General features: G+C 31.5%; 1 protein-coding gene and 1 pseudogene across 1 annotated transcript; one reads left to right on the top strand and one right to left on the bottom strand.

Moving 5' to 3' along the window:
* The first annotated feature begins 8,315 nt into the window (after positions 1–8,315).
* LOC132253887 (phenylalanine N-monooxygenase-like) lies at positions 8,316–9,974 on the top strand (annotated as a pseudogene).
* Positions 9,975–10,809: 835 nt separating this feature from the next.
* F3'5'H (flavonoid 3'5' hydroxylase) lies at positions 10,810–12,893 on the bottom strand. Its single transcript, NM_001281235.1, is given in 2 exon segments — positions 10,810–11,581; positions 11,997–12,893. Coding segments are annotated over 2 exon segments (1,527 nt in total). The 3' UTR covers positions 10,810–10,951.
* Between the last annotated feature and the right edge of the window lie 4,752 nt (positions 12,894–17,645).

The following is a 17,645-nucleotide window of genomic DNA, read 5'->3' as shown; positions in this document are numbered from 1 at the left end:
AATCTTGTTCAACATGGGCAACTCATATTAAAAAAATAAAAACAAATGAAAATAAAAGGTGCACACCATAAATGGAAGGAGATGCATTTTGATGACACCTCTAAAGATGAAATAATGTATTCACAATCCTCTCTAGATATATATGTTTGGAATTCGACACCAAATAGTGAAATGGGGAGCTGTATTGGGTATGTCTTCTCATTACTAAGACAACCACCCATAAATTTCTAAAAATTTTTAATGACCGAATAATTTTGAGGCTTAGATTTTCGAATAATTGGTGCATTCACTATCTACTTCTTTCCTTTATCCAACACCTATGAAAAATGAAGGAATGTTAGTAATATATACTCCCAAACAATAAAATACCAAGTTACAATCAAATTTACTACAAGTATAAAATGACATACCCGAGGATGTTTAGTTTCAAGTATGACAAGGTTTGTTGGCCAGTCAAGCTTAAAGTCAATAGCATCCCCAACATTGATAATCTCATATGGATTTGGAAATGGGAGTCTAGCATCTAGCTTGTGTGCAACATTTATTATGACCAACCCATTTGATCAATTTTCTTCTATTAATGTACCGGTTGCAACAACATTTCATTTTCATTCCACTGCTAATTTATATTTAATCACCTTTAATACAACAAATAATATCATTTACATAGGCTATATATCACTTATATTAATCTTGTATTATTAGTAAATAAATGTATACCTTACGTTTCAGTGGTGGTTCTGGTGGTTGGGGCTCTTCCATCATTTTAAACATTGGTTTTTTTTGCTACAACTAGTTGTAAAACAAGTTGTTGTCTCATGTTATTACTACCTATATCAGAATGGGGTGTGGGAGGAGACATAGTTTGTCTTGTTACAGCATCTTGCATCCCCTTTCACACCACTTCCCATATTTCTTCTTTGATTTTTTTTTTCATGTCATCAAATGGTTGACGAAAGTATGAGTTCGGCCTAACCAAGCGGTCTTGACCTACCACACGTCCTAGATGATCAAGCTTACCCAATGCCTGACATAATATGTCGTTTGGACCAGGTGGAGGTAGTCCAGTCTCCTTGCCTTTTCTAGTAATTCATCCTATAACAAAACATATATTAGTAATAATTTGATGAAGATGATTAACATATCAATCAAAGACAACCAATTCAAGGTAGCTATAAAATGAATTGTTTTAATAAAAATGATAATAGATAAATTAATGTATATTGTTTCAAAATTAATTTTCAAATTAGGCTACTATATTTGCACTAATATAACATGACTACTCATAAAAATGATAGCATTAAGCCTCTTCCCTATTAACACCTAACGATATCATCACAAACCCTAATCACATAGACATACTAACACTATAGGCTCTAAAAGGCATAAATATGCTAACTTAGTTAATCATTGGCTTTGTAATCTTATTAAACTTTCCTTTCTTCTCACGTGTTTTCTTTCATAAACACTTCTATCAACCCTACCAATAGCCCCTTCTGCTTGTAGCTATAAAATTTTTAACAATAAAACTCATTAGTTCAATATGATCAAGTTAATAAATGATATTTAAAAACTAGAATCATTTTCCTATAAACAAAATATATACTCCATTTTTTTTTTTATGGATATTGATAACTTACTATATCATGCTCAAAACGTGCATATCATTTTCTTCCAAGATAATGATTGTAAATGTGTTTATCTCTTCTTGATTTCTGAACTTTGCGATATTCCTACAAAATATAGACACAAAATTAGTACATAATGAAACTACGTAAATGTGAAAATTGAAGATGTAATAAAAATAATGCTTAACATTAAAATGTTCTAAAAGTCTATCTTTAACAAACTGTCTTCAATGATCCTCTTGTATGAATGGGTAAATAGGAGGTGACTTTTTCAGCTTTTTTAGTCATTCTTGAAAGACAATATATATTTCTTTGTCAACTTGTACTTAAAGGTTCGAAACCTGATGCCCATTAGTATGAAACAATTCCTCTTGGATTTTTTATTCACATTAAAGCTTGTCTACAAAATAGCAACCCATGTTAGCTCATGTTAATGAATGTATACAATAATTATATATTAAAGTTATAGATAGGCTTACCGTGATCAAATCCCACAACTTCTCCTTAGTATCTTTAGGCACTTTCCCCCAACTCTCAATAATTATTGGCACATGGGTTCTAGTTATTGTACTAAGATAACTACTTAGTTCAACTGAATTTTCCTCAATGTGACTACTAAGGCTATTGTATTCAATCTTGAGCTTTATCCCTTTACTTCGATTTTTTGCAATCTTTGGTTTCAATGCACTACCTTTATGCTTTATGTTTAGCATTTCCCCTTCTTCTAGATCCATATTTGTGCGGAAGATATCAAGTAAATGTGCAAACTAGTACTTCACCAACAAACCTATAAAATGACTCAAAAGCAAGATTAGTATAGCCTTGCATATATTTTCTATAATTAAATTGGTCATTCACAAATATATTTTTTGAAATTTTCTTTCAAAATTTGTCTTGTTTTTTGATTTCTTATCAATAATGAAGAATTTATTTGTGAGGATAATAATAAAATAAATTAGTACATAGTTTCAATTATGATTTATAGTTTTAATGAAAAAGAAATTTAGGAATGAGAATTTCAAGTTATGTGAGCATAAAATCAAAACATGATAATAAAAAATAATATAAATCTAGTTCTATGGACAACAAAACGATAGTTGAATGAAGATTGAAGTGGTACCTTTGAATAACATATTTTTATGATGCATGAAAGAAATTTAGGATGATTAAAATATATAGATATATCATGAGCAATATATAGAAGCTAAGTTAATGTGCAACTCATGAAAACTAATAAGTGAAATGCCTTATTATATCTCATTCAAGGGTACAATATGTTATTTAATTATTTTCAATCCATATGCCCTCACAGTTTTCTCTCATGTGTATTGCCTATGATTCATCCATAACATCAAATGATTCAAATTCTGGCATTGAACTTATAAAGGGGTGATGTTCCATGCAATTATCGGTGAAGTCATCTAGTCCTTCTATGTTCTTGAAATCTTTTGGAGGAATTGAGAGAACTATTAACCATTTAGGATCAAGTTGATCTTCAACATAGAAGATTTGCTTGGCTTGTGATGCTAAAATAAATGGATCCAATTTGTGACCTATTTTGGAGAAGTCAACTAATGTGAACCTGAGTTTATCAACTTTTATACCATTCTTATTGTCAACCTAATCACACTTGAAAATTAGAATTGTGAACATGTTGTAATCAAGATTCCATATCTCATTAATGACCCCATAAAAGCAAAGTTCACCACAAACTAGGTTCTTATCCTTAGAACTGGCAATTTGGATAGTCCTTGCTAAAATGCTAACACCACTATTTTGGGTGATGCATGTCATATCGCGTTTCTTAATATGGTAATGACACTCATTAACGATATATCCAGGATATTTGACTACCTGGAGAGTAGGGCCATGTGCTAACCACCTAAGTGTGTCGGGAATATCTTGCCCATTATGGATAGCCTCTTCAACCTATGTATAATCAAAACATATTGGAAACTTGTGATGTTTTCAACATATTGAAAAATTTTCTAAAAACTAAGAGATTACCTTTTCTTTAAGCCAATATGTAAAACAACTCATATGTTCTTCTTGCAACCAAATTTGTCTATTAGATTGTCGAGGGTATTGAGACCTCAACTAATTCATGTGTTCCCTATGACGTTAAAGACAAGGAATGCAAACTTAGGATTTCATCATTATGTTATGAAATTATAAAAAGATAAAGGTATGTTTTTCTTACTCAGTGTATGGTTGGACGATAGTTGTATTCTCTAATAGATAATGATATGCTTGTAACCATGATTTATGATCAATGATGGTAGAACGACCACCAATTATAGGTCTACCAAATTTGTTATCATAATTGTTACTTTTGGAATTCCAATTGCATGAGTCCTTAATAAATATTCAATACAAAATTCGATAGCTTTTTCTGCAAAATAGCACTTAGTAATGCATCCTTCAGGCCAATTATGATTGCGAACAATTCTTTAAGAACTTTCATATCCCAAATGGGTAGATCCACATAAAGTAAACTGAACCACATAGTCACACCTCCCTTATCAAATGCACTGCTAGATGAAGCATAATATCAAAAAATGAAGGTGAAAAATACTTTTCAAGTAAGCACAGCGTGACCACTAACTCATTGTGTACTTCATCCAATTTTGGCACATCAACCATTTTTGTGCATAATTGATTGAAGAAGATACACAATCTTGATATAGTATATCTCACATGCTTTAGCAAAACAAAACGTAATGCCACTAGCAATAGTTGTTGCATAAGTGCATGGTAGTCATGGGATCTTAAACCAAATAACTTCAATTCCTCTAAGGAAACAAGATTTCTAAAATTTGAGCAATACCCCTCAAGGACCTTCAAATTAGACAATGTTTGACAAACTAATTTTTTGTCATATATGTTTGGATAGTGAATAACATGCAGGGGGGAGATAGGTCCGCTTCAAGTCAACTCTTGGGAAAAGTTCAGACCTTAAACCCATTTCAACTAGGTCAAGTTGAGCATTAAGTCCATCTTTTTTTTTCCTAGGATGTTAAACAAAGTACCAATAATACTCTCACATACATTCTTTTCGATGTGCATAACATCCAAGTTGTGAAGGATATGAAGATATTTCCAATATTCTAACTCAAAAAATATGGACTTTTTTTTCCAACAATTTGTGTTCACATCAGTTCAAGAGATTTTATCTTCCTTTTTCCCCAAGAAATAGGAATGATATCAACTTTTTCAAGTATTTCTTCTCCACTCAAAATTTTAGGAGGAATTCTAAAATCTTGTTCACCATTGAATGCCTTCTTTTGTCTCCAATAGGGATGGTTACGTGGAAGAAATCGTCGATGACCCATATACAAGTTCTTCCTACCATACTTTAATCTTTGGGAATATATTCCTTCTCCACATATTGGACATGCATAATATCCTTTCACGGTGCAATTGGCCAAGTTTCCATATGTAGGGAAATAATTGATTGTCCATAAAATGATGACCTTTATAGTAAAAACCTCAAGTAAGTGTGCATCATAAGTCTCAACTTTTTTTTCCCACAAAGTTTTAAGGTCATCTACCAATGGACTCAAGAAAACATATATATTTTCACCAGGTTGTCGTGGTCCTAAGATCAATAATGATAGCATCATAAACTTCTTTTTCATGCACAACCAAGGAGGAAGGTTGTATATGATCAGTATAACAGGCCAACAACTATGTCTATTGCTTATAGACTTATGAAGATTTGTACCATCTTTTGAGAGTGCTAGTCTAAGGTTCTCGGTTCAGAAGCAAAATCAAGCCACATATGGTCAACTAGTTTCCACGCTGAGGAGTCTGATGGGTGGCATAGTTTATCGTCATATTCTTTATCCTTGGCATGCCACATAAGATGTTTAGCGGTTTTTGAGGATTGGAACGTCCTTTTGAATCTAGGGATTGGTGGGAAATACCACCAAACCTTTGAAGGAAGCCCCTTCTTAATCTTTTTCCCCTCATTGTTTATCTTCCACTTTGACTTTCCACAAGTTAGGCATGCAATAGCATCCTTATACTGGTTTCTATACCAAATACAGTCATTAAAACATGCATGAATTTTTTGATATTCCATACCAAGTGCACTGAAAGTCTTTTTAGCTTCATACATGGGCAATGACATCTCATTATTCAATGGCAACATATCTTCAAGCAACTGAAGCAATTTTGAGAATCCTTTGTCAGACCAACCATAACGTGCTTTTAAGTCGTAAAGTTTTACCAATGCTGACAATTTTGTGTATTTCATGCATCCAAGATATAAAGGTTTTTCTGCGTCTTCAAGTAACCTTCCAAACACTTAGGGATCATTCATACAATTAACTAGTGCAGCATTATTGTGTCAACAACATCATTATACTTGCATTTGTCATAATGTTGTTGTGAGACATTTGAAAATCCTCCACTGGGTCCATTTTCTCCATGCCAATACCATACTCGATAACTGAAATCTATTCCATTAAAGAACAAATGCTCTCTAATGACTTGAAGAGTTTGACATAAAATATTTGCACAACGTAAGCATGGGCATTTTATAGGGGAATGGTTGATTGAATGTGCTAATGCAAAATTGATAAAGTTTTCAACTCTTTCATCATACTCAACTGACCTTCTATCTTTTGACATCCAATCTCGAGACAAGAGAACTGAAAAACTTGCTAATATTAAGAATAAAAAAAGTTAAGTAAGTACATCTTTCTTCAACATAATATTGGATATATTTAAATAACTAAATGTAGCTTATATAGGCAAGAACAAAACTTAATATGCATTAGTACACAAAATAGTTGTAAAAAGTTTGTGAAAAAATATACATTAGTATTATGCAATAAAACTATGGAACAAAATAGAACACATAAGTATACAAAACATTTGTGAAAAGTTTGTCAAATAACTAATATGTTTAATTAAACAAGCTTCAAAAGCATAGTATATAGGAAAAAAGTTTTTAAAATATAGAAAGATTTAATTACCTTTACAAGGTAATTTTATCTTCCTTACAATTGATACAATATAAGAGCATGCAATAAATAAACGTACACTTACACTTTCAATAACTTCTTTGATAATGACTTGCTTACTATTCGAACCTGTTACAAGAATAATATATTATCAATATAAAATGTTATAGATTTTTTTTTTTTACTAAAAATGACACATATCCATAATCAACTATCAAGTTATATTTTTAATAATACATTGTAACTTTTCAACAAAATTTGGGTTGAAGAAATTTAATACAAAAATAATCCAAATAAAAAAATGATTGTATAGTATGATTAAATGGAATAGATTAAACAAACCCAAATAACCCTCCTAAATTAGACATAAATATATATATATGGCCTCCATAAATAAAAAAATTCTCGACGTGAACACAATTGATAGCAATAGCCTTCTCACAATAAAATTATCTTCCTTTTTGTTATTTAAAAAGGAAAGAAAGGAGTTCATGGCCCCACACCTTAATATTAAAAAAAAGAAGAAAAAAAAGTTGGAAACTAGGAGACTTGCAAAAGTCAAGGTTTAGTCAACATGATGCCATGTATCTCAACCAACTTGGAGACTTGCAAAAGGTGTCTTTTATTATTTTTTACCATAGATACAACCCACCCAAACTATTCATACCGTGTACTAGCGTGGACTAAAACCTTCCACTCAAAGGAAATTTCACTTTATTCTTTAATAAGACATGACATAAACAACCATGAGAACACACATGCACATATATATAATATAATGAGAGAAATTCTTTTATACTTTCAGATACTAAGAAAAAAAACAAAATAACTCAAAGTATTAAAAAAGAAGTGTTCTCACATGATCAAAATTATAGATAGTTTTGGCTTGTAGATTTTTTTAAAATCCTAAAAATCAGATTTTGATAATTGTCTAACTTTTTTTTTCTTTTTTTTTTATTGGAAATGGTTATTAAAATACAATTATAATTATGAGAGCTACAAAAATTCCTCTCAAAAATGATAATTTGCCTAACAATCAAAATATTACTAAATATGATAATATATACTTTTAAATGCGTATAAGCAAATTGATTACAATTAAATTAAGAAAAAGACAACTTATTGACATTAAAAAAAAAAAAGTTTTCTATCAAATGTTTTCAAATATATTTTCTAAGTTAAAAATTTATTTTTATGTTAGAAAACTGTTTTTACTCTAAATAAGTTTTTAAGAATATTTTTCAAACATGATTTTATCCTTTGATCTATAGAATAATAATTTATTTTTAAGTCAAGTACATGCCCAGTTTTCTATCAAATGTTTCCAAATATATTTTCTAAATTAAAAAATTATTTTAATGTTAGAAAACCATTTTTGCTCTAAATAAGTTTTTAAGAATAATTTTCAAACATGATTTTATTATTTGAGCTATAGAATAGAAATTTGTTTTTAAGTCAAATACATGCCCAATTTTCTATCAAATAATTTCAAATATATTTTCTCAGTTAAAAAATTATTTTTATGTTAGAAAACTATTTTTGCTCTAAATAAGTTTTTAAAAATAATTTTCAAACATGATTTTATTCTTTGATCTATAGAATAGAAATTTATTTTTAACTCAAATACATGCCTAGATTATCAAATTGGGATTGTTTCATGACATTTTCTCACAAAATAATCTCATCAAGATGTACACAAAATATGGGTTGTTGGCTAATGGGGCATAAGTTGTCTTATTTTGAGTTGGATACTGTAGGCACTTCATTGGAAAGCTTAAAAGAGAGAGCTATTAGGTTTAATATATTAGGCTTAATGGAGAGGATGAAGAACACGTGGCAATGCACTTAACAAAAATATGTATCTCTCATTCTCCTTAGAAACACATTAAAAAAAAATCATATTTTCCGTTTTTGTTTTTTAACTCATACTTTTTTCCTTTTTTTTTTTTACTCGTTTTTGGGGAGAGAGTTAGTGGATTTAATATGTTAGGTTTAATGGAGGATAAAGATCATGTGGCAGCACTACATCACAACGAAATTCTATATCCCTCGTTCCCACTTAGATACACAAAAAAAATCATCCCTTTTTTTTTCCCCTCTCTCATTTTAGGGAAGGGATGAAGATTATGGGACAGTATATCTCAACAAAATTTTGTACCTATCATTCTCACATAAATACACACAACAAAAGTTGGTCATGTGTTTGGTTCATATTAAAAAATCAATTAATCTACAAGTTTCTTCGTCTATGCTAGAAGTTTAAACCTAAGTTTTTCTTCCCTACAACTCAAAAAAACACAGTTCACAAAAACCATAATACAAAGATGCTGAAACAATCAATATAATGATATTAATAAAAGAAAAAAATATGATAGATCTAAGAGAATTTGGATAACTTGGGAGTCCACAAAGTGGAAAATGTCGGTTATAAGTGTGTTGACTATAAGTAAAAGAAAAGGTAGAAGAAGATTATGGTTTTATATATAAGATTTGTATACTGAGATTTTTTGGATTATGGGTGGCATGTGGAAACAATGGGCTTTTTATACATTATCCCTCATTATTAATTATAAAAGTGGGCTCATTAAGTTATAATACTTAAAAAAAAATTTATTTTATATGATGTTACTTCCCAAAAAATGACACTATAAATATAAAACTAACATAATCTAACTACCTTAATTGAAGAATTTTCATATGATGTATCACCTTTATTAATTATAAACCCTATGGTGTCATTATTTAAAAAATGACACCATAAATTATTTTTGTAGTAGTGTTGTGCTTACCTTTTGATCTACATTGCATGATGATGATTTCCTAGCCAGCAAATAACTTGATCAATCATCAGATTATGATCCTTCCATAATTTGCAGGAGTTGATGCTTGCAGGCGTCGATAGTCCATCAAATGCAATTGAGTAGGCAATGATCAAGCAACCAGGGATTTTGAGCAAAGCAGTGAAGAAATTGATGGAGTGGTTGGAAAGGATAGACGAGTTCAGGAATCCGACTAGTGTTGCTGGGTACTCTATCCCCAAAGGCAGTCATGTCCTTCTGAGCCGTCTGGGGCTGGGCCGGAACCCTAGAATCTGGGAAGAACCGCTAAATTTCAATCCAGAGCGGCATCTGAATGCTAGTACAGTTCAAGCAGTAGAGTTGAACGAGCCAAACCTTCGCTTCATTTCCTTCAGTACTGGAAGGCGTGGGTGTGCAGGGATGTTAGCAAGGCTCCTTCAAGGCTTTACTTGGAGTCCGCCACCGGGCCAAAAGGAGATTGATTTCTCAGAGTCGAGAAATGATCTCTCTCTCTTGCAAAACCTCTGCATGCCCTAGCAAAACCAAGTCTGCGTTCATCATTATACCCACTTCATTAATGAAATAATCGATTAAAAGGATTAAATATTCCCCATATTTACAAATTTATCACTTTCATATTTTTGTTTGAAAAATAATCGATTTTTGATCTAAATATTTTTAATTATTTTAAATATTTACAATATATTTATAAAAAAATTTATTTTTATAAAAAAATAATAATAATAATAATAAAGACATTTTTATCAAAACGATATCAAAATATAATAAAGGATTAGATTTTTAAAATTGGTTTGTAATGAACTTTTTGATCAAATAAATTTTCATTAATTAAATTGAAAACAAGACACAAATTAATAAAAACAAATCATAAATATTTTTTTGATTGAAACTTGAGATATAAGAAAACATATTGGATTCTATTGGATTTAATTTCAGCCATATATATCATGATAACTATTGGATTCAAGGTCAGCCACCCACTATAAGTTCACATGCCAAAAATAAAAGGATAGATATCTAAATGGTGGTTATGTGGTAGAGTTGGCATCGTACCAAAATGATGGACCAAGGGTGCTGAGGTCCCTGGTCCCCCTTTCATGACAATGGCTCTTTCGTGTCAAAATTGGGTATGAATAATTAGATTTGAAGGGGGTTAACATTAGACTAACGATCTAAGCCAATCCCATTCTGCAGCACAAGAAGTGAAAAGATGGAGATGGCTCTGACCATATATTTTTGAAGGATCCAAATATAATCAATCAAACAAAAAGAATCACTACATAGGACAAAAATACCCCTACTATTTACTGATTTGGAAGACAAAAAAACAAAAACTATAACCAAATCGAGCCTAAATCAATAGATTATGCATAGATGCATATGGCTTGGTGGTAGAATGAAACGACCATCTTTGAGCTAATACATCTTATACTAAGCCACAGGAAACTAAAACAACATTCCAAAATATTTTCTACTTAACTGCATCCATGCCATATAGCAGCGAGGCCTGGGTTTTGGTCTGAGCGGTTTGAGCTCAGACTGCATACGCACTCTGGTGAAGCCTTGGTGTCACCATGGCCGAAAGAGAAACTGCCTTCTGCAGCGCAAGCCCGAAAGCTTCGTCCATGTTGATCTCAACTCCATCCGGCATTTTCCAGTCAAATGAATGTACCAACGTCCCTAAAATGTACTCAACCAGCACTATTCCCATTCTAGTGCCAGCGCAAATCCTTCGTCCAGCCCCAAACGGGATCAACTCAAAATCATTTCCACGAGGATCAATTTTTTCATTTCTTCCACTTAAAAACCTTTCTGGCCTGAATTCTTCCGGGCTTTCCCAGACATCAGGGTCTCGCCCGATTGCCCATATGTTCACACTAAGTCTAGTGTTCTTTGGGATGTAGTAGCCGTTCACTTCACATGCCTGGGTTGAGACACGAGGAAGGTTCAGTGGTGTGGATGGGTGCTTCCGGAAGCTTTCCTTGCATATGGCTTGTAGGTATGGAAGTTTTGGCAAGTCAGACTCCACGAGCCGCCGGCTCCTTCCAATCACTTGATCCATTTCTTCGTGAGCACGCTTGAGGATGCTCGGGTTTTTCAACATCTCAGCCAGAGACCACTCGATTACGCTCGATGAAGTGTCTGTTCCTGCAGTAAATAAATTCTAGCCAAGGAAACAAAAATATGTTCACATACTTGAAATTTATGTAATCAAACGCTATTGAAAATTGAGATCCATCATTTTTTGCATTAGCCCTAGCAAAAGTTCAAGTTCAAGGAAGCTGGTTGAAAAATCATGTAAACCGATTTTATAAAATAGAGAGAAGTGTGTTTTGGTGCAGAAGGTCTGATCAGAGAACCAATCATTTTTCACAATTTTCTTGTGCCATGCAGCTGAGCATATGAAAACAACCATGCAAGTGGAAAAAGAAAAAAAAAAGTCCAAAAATAAAGAACAGTGATGTGCCCCTAAAATGGCTACCTGATAAAAACGTACATATCTAAAACCAATAAAAGTGCTGTTTCCGGAAAGAAAATATCGGAAAACAAAATTAAAGACGAGCTTTAACTATGCATACCAGGAGGAGTGCTTTAATGTTGGTAATAGTGAGCTTCTCCCCTGTAGAATTTTCTTGGTTTGCCATGATTACGTCCAGAAAATCTGGGTTTCCCTTCCGCTCATGGGCTGACGCCGTGTGCTCCTCCATCATCTTTGTTAATAACCGGTCGAACTTCCTATGTAAATGCTTCATCCCGCGCTGGATCCCTTGGATGTCCAGCCATGCGATGGACGGAATAAAATCGCCAATATTGAAGTACCCAGCAGTGGTCATGAGCTCCACCACCATGTCCTTGAACTCATTTGACTCCGACCCTTTTGTTTCAAACACCCGGCGGCTTAGTATCACTTGCCCTATCATGTTGGCCATGGAAAAAGTTAACATCTCCGGCACCACCACCGGCTCCGCTCGCTGGCTCAACTCAAGCATGGCTCGAAGCATGTGGCCTAGCTCAACAGCTCGGACCTGAGACCAGTCCTCAAGAGCCTTCCCACCAAGCATGTGTAAGTTGCTTAGCTTTCTCAGTAGCTTCCACCTTGCCCCATAATCCGCAAAAACCATGTCTTGGGCATGATAGGCCAAGAGTGTCGCACCGGCATTAGGCGGGCGGTTAGAGAAATTAATGTCTAGCGTTTTAAGGAAAGCCCGAGCCGCCCCGGGAGTTGAGGCCACCACCATGCTGTTAGTGCCCATTTTCAAGAACATGACAGGCCCGTATCTTTTGGCCATCTTTGCTAATGCAACATGAGGCATGTTACCTAGAAGAGGAAGAGCGCCGACGAGCGGCCACCCTTTGGGGCCAGGAGGGAGCTTCCGGGAAGATTTGAGAAGGAGAGAACGAATGAAGAAGCGGGTGATGAAGAAGAGTAGAGTTGCTGCAGCAAGCTCAAGCAAGAGGCTTGTATCTATGGCCATGGCTTAGTGAGTGTAGGACAGTGAAGGTGGCTATGAAAATTGAGCTAGGTTTGTGGAAATATATGGGGCATGAGGCCATGGGTATGGTGGGTGAGCGAATCGTTTGGTAGTCACGTGTCCAGGTACCAATTAATTTCTGGATCACTGGGTTTGCTTGTGGAGAGCCAGGTGTCGGGAAGTAACTGACAATTTTGTCACTGTCTTATCTCATATCACCTTTAATAAGTTGGGAGGATGGCCTCCAGACAAAAGGGACGGGCTGCCCTATTTATTTTACGGGGTCTATATTGAAAATAATAAGAACCTACTAATCGAATAGATTCAAGGATGAAAATATCGGTAATCACGGATATATCGGTATTTTGATTTTACGGATATATCGAATATATCGGAAAACTTATGAAATTGTTAAAAACTTATGAAAATGTAAGGAAAACCTCATAATAATATAATTAAAAGTATAATAGACATTTTAAAGTTATTTTATTAAAAATTTTGATATATGTATAACATGATTTATCATATTTGATAATAATATCGTATGCATCGATAAAAATATGAATTTTATAAGTGTACATTTATTATTAAATTACACATAATATTATGATATTTGATTATAATATGTCTAATTTTAAAATATATATTAGTATTAAAATATGATCCATTTAATTCAATTGTATTAAACAATATAAAATAAATAATGATATATATATATATATATATAATTTTTTAATATTTAATTAATTATTAATGATATTAAAAACATTATGAAGAAAATTATATAATTTTTATATTTTTGGTAATTAATTAAAAGACTTTAGTGGTGTTCGTTTTTTTGGCTTTTTGCTGAAAACCATTTAGTTTTAGAATTTAGGTTGTTTGTTTTTTTACTTTTTCATGACTTATTATAAACTTTTTACTAAATAGAAAAAGCCAAAATATATAGCTTTTTCGAAATAGAAAAAATAACACAATGGTTTTTTTTACTTTTTAATACTTAATAGAAATAAAATATTACAAAAACAAACAACCTAATATTTAATACTATTAAGTATTAAGGTTCTATTTAGAATTAAGTAAAAAAACAAACACCACCATTGCATTTAATTATAAAATAATTATAATTAATTTGCTCTTTAAAATATTCTTATATTTTCTTTATATAATGAATTTAAGTATATATATAGTTGTTGCATATTATATATCAAAGGGCAATTTAGCCCAGATGGTAAGCGGGTGTACCCGTTGACGGGCACTGTAGCGGGTTTGACTTTCGTTGACCCGCGTTGACCACGCGATATATCGGTGATGAAAAATCACCGATATATCGCGAGAAATCGGCGATTTCTCGCAATAAATACCGAAATATCGCCGGACCGAAAAAATATAAACCCTTCGATACACGATATTTCGGCGATATATCGCCGAAATATCGTGACATTTTCCTCCTTGGATAGATTTGTTTCCATAAGCCTATATTCCAATTGACGTTCAACTCCTAATACTATTCTAATGAAGGGTTGAGAACAAATGGATATAGTAATGATACCAACTAATCTCATAATCAGCCAAATTGGATAATAATAATAATTATTAAGGGAAATTGAAAAGTTGATTTTTCCTCTTTCTCAAAAAAAAAAAATTGCTTATATTATTAAATCCCATAAATACATTATAAATTAGAAAAAGTGAGTTTTTACTCACTAATTTAAAAATATATATATATAATTAAACAAAAAATTTATTAGTTTACATCAACAATAAAATAAAATAAAAATTTAAAATTTAAAAATATAATTACAACTAAAATACATAAAAATTAAATACAATTAAAATAAAAAACATAAAATTTTAAAAATAAAATATTAACTCTTATTTTATTTCCAACTCTTTCTCTATATCTATATTTTCTACTAGCGTGTTTTACTAAATGAAAAATTATTGTTTTATTTTTATATTTTTAATTTTAAAGTTTTAAATGCTTTTTTAGTTTTAAAAATTTCTTATTTTATTAATCTTAAATCATTCTCACAATAAAAAATTATTAACTAGTGTTATTAACATAACAAGTAAAACTAGCATTTGAGGAATGACTATTTGAGTTATGAAAAAATATATGTATTTTAAATTTTTTTTAAATAAATAAAAATAAAACTGATATATAAAATTTGAAGATCTTTTTTCTATATTATTTTAATTTAGTGAATCAAAACCTAATTTTCCTTTATAAACTTCCTTACATTTGTTTGGTGTCAAGAGAAATCTAACCATAGAAAGAAAATCATATTAATTTCATTAGTTTTTCCTTTCAACATTTGGTTGTTTATATATACATTAATTGCGACCACATCCCGAATTTATTTTTCAGTTGATTTCAATTATTGTATCTCTAAAACATTTTAGTTCTCGAGTGATTTTAGTCATCATAATCATGTCCCTAATTTTTAATTCTAAGGTGATTTTATTTATTGTGAGCATGTTCCTAATTTTTACTCTTTAAGTGATTTCAATAATTGCAATTACATCCTTATCTTATAATCTCCTAATGTTAGCTGGTGATCAATCAATTTTGTTTTCATTATTGTAATGTATAATTGTTGTTGTTGAATTTTGGTGGACTGAAGGACATTCTAAGATAGTTGTTGATTTTTGGTTGTAAGGGAAAAGATAAGGGAGCCGAGAATGGGGGTTGGAGATTCTTCCTACCTTTTGGGGTGGCTTGTAACCACCGCATGTCCCATTATTTCCATTTAATCGTTACAATTAAGGAAAGGCCAATTTTGTCCCTTTTTTTCATACCATAATAATGTTTTTATTATTAAAAAAAATCTTATCATAAGGTCAATTTTGTCCTATTTTTCCTGCCATAATAATTTATTATTATTATAAAAATCTTATCATCAAATATATCTGCCAATCCAAATTCACTTCATTAACTTCATTACTATTTATTCTTATTAAGTTAACTCATGATAATAATTCATGCAACTTTATTGATATTTTCTAAATTAATTCTATTTTAGTTAACTCATCGTAACAATGGTTTTTTATTCACAACTTTTTGTACTTAGAAAAACCTCTTCCAAAAAAGTTTATTGTTGTATAAGTAAAAAAATAACCTCTCATTCCATATTCCTCTTATGGATGGGTGATGTTTTTAAGTTCTTACGATTCATATTGTTATAACTTTTTTAGTTGAAAATCCTAAGTACCCTTTCAGTCTCTTAATTAACACTTATCCATAAAAGTTCTTAAACTTTCAATAGACATCTATAAAAAAATCCTTAATAACTAAAAATTCTATCTCTTTAGATTCTTTATTCAACTATCTGAAAAATAAAGGTTATGTTTTCCCCTCGTTCATATTAAGAGCTTTTGATGGATTAAGGATTGTTCAAATTCTTTGTTTTCCTCTTATTAAGGTGTTAAGAATTTTTTATTCTCGTGAATACGTTAAGGGTTTTTAGTTCTATGTTTTCCTATTTTCCTCTCATAAAGGTCTGTTAAGGGTTTTGTTTTCCTCTCATAAAAGGAGTTTACGATTCTCTCCATTAAGCAATATTGCATTGAGTTTTGATCGGGTTGATGTTGTGAATTGATTAAAGATTGTATCATTTTTAGAATTTATTGCATTTCATTTAGATCAGATTGATGTTGTGGAAAGATTAAAGAATGTATTTGTAGATTCTAAAATTTGTTCCAATTTTATTTTTACATTAATTTTTAGTCCAATTTTACTCTTAAAATTGAATCCCAATTACATATAACATTTTGGACCCACTCATCATTTAAATATTAATTTTTATTATTTTATATATTATTTATGATTATTATTATTATTATTATGTTTTTTTTTCTCTTTCTTTTATCTCTCCTCTCTCTCCCATACCTTCCCCAACAACCCCGTCCACTCTCTCTCACCCATACCACCCCATTCCCAAGACTATTGGCCCTCTCATTTTCTCCTCATTTTTTCTTATTTTATTTTATTTTTTCTTCTTCTTTAGGCTACTCACCTTTCTTCATTTAGGGGGCTCGAATTTTTTTCTCCTTCTTCCCCATTTTTCTCTTTCTTCTTCTTTCATTCTTCTTCACTTTAGCTCACACACACTGCCATTTTCTCCTCCAGCCAGCCTCATTTCTTTTCCCCTATTTTCTCAATTCTCTTTCTCCCCTCTTATCCCACCTTCCTCTCATTTCTTCATTTTTTTTTTACTACTCCTCTTTTTTTTCCTTTCCCCAAAACTCATCAATCCTCACTACCGCTGGTAGGACTATCGACCAGTCGCAGCGGGCGAACCACTACCAGCTAACAATCATCTCCCACTTTTCTCTCATTTTCTTTCTTTCCCACGACACTCAAATTGGCTCCAACGTGAGTTAAATTTTTTATTTTTATTTTATTTTATTTTATTTTTATTATATTTATTATTGTTTGATTTATGCAATAGTGGTTTGAGAGTTTTGAGTTTGCTTAATTTATTTAGTTATTTACTTATTAAATTATGTTTGATTTTGATTGTAAATTGGGATTAGCATAAAGTGAGTTGATTTTGATTGTGGATTTAGGTTTATATATTAAATTAGGCTTGAATTATGAGATATTAAGTTTAGGCCTAATGAGATTTACTTTAATGTATCATGTTTTGGGTTTGATTAATTGAACTTATATTTTGGTTATTAATTTGAAAATTTTATATTAAAGCCTATGATATGTGAGATATTTTTGTTGGGTTATATTTGCTAATTTGG

Source organism: Vitis vinifera, chromosome 6 (genome assembly GCF_030704535.1).
Source record: "Vitis vinifera cultivar Pinot Noir 40024 chromosome 6, ASM3070453v1".
Taxonomy (NCBI): domain Eukaryota; kingdom Viridiplantae; phylum Streptophyta; class Magnoliopsida; order Vitales; family Vitaceae; genus Vitis; species Vitis vinifera.
The sequence above is the reverse complement of the archived record's forward strand: the minus strand, read 5'-3'. Positions and strand labels throughout refer to the sequence as shown.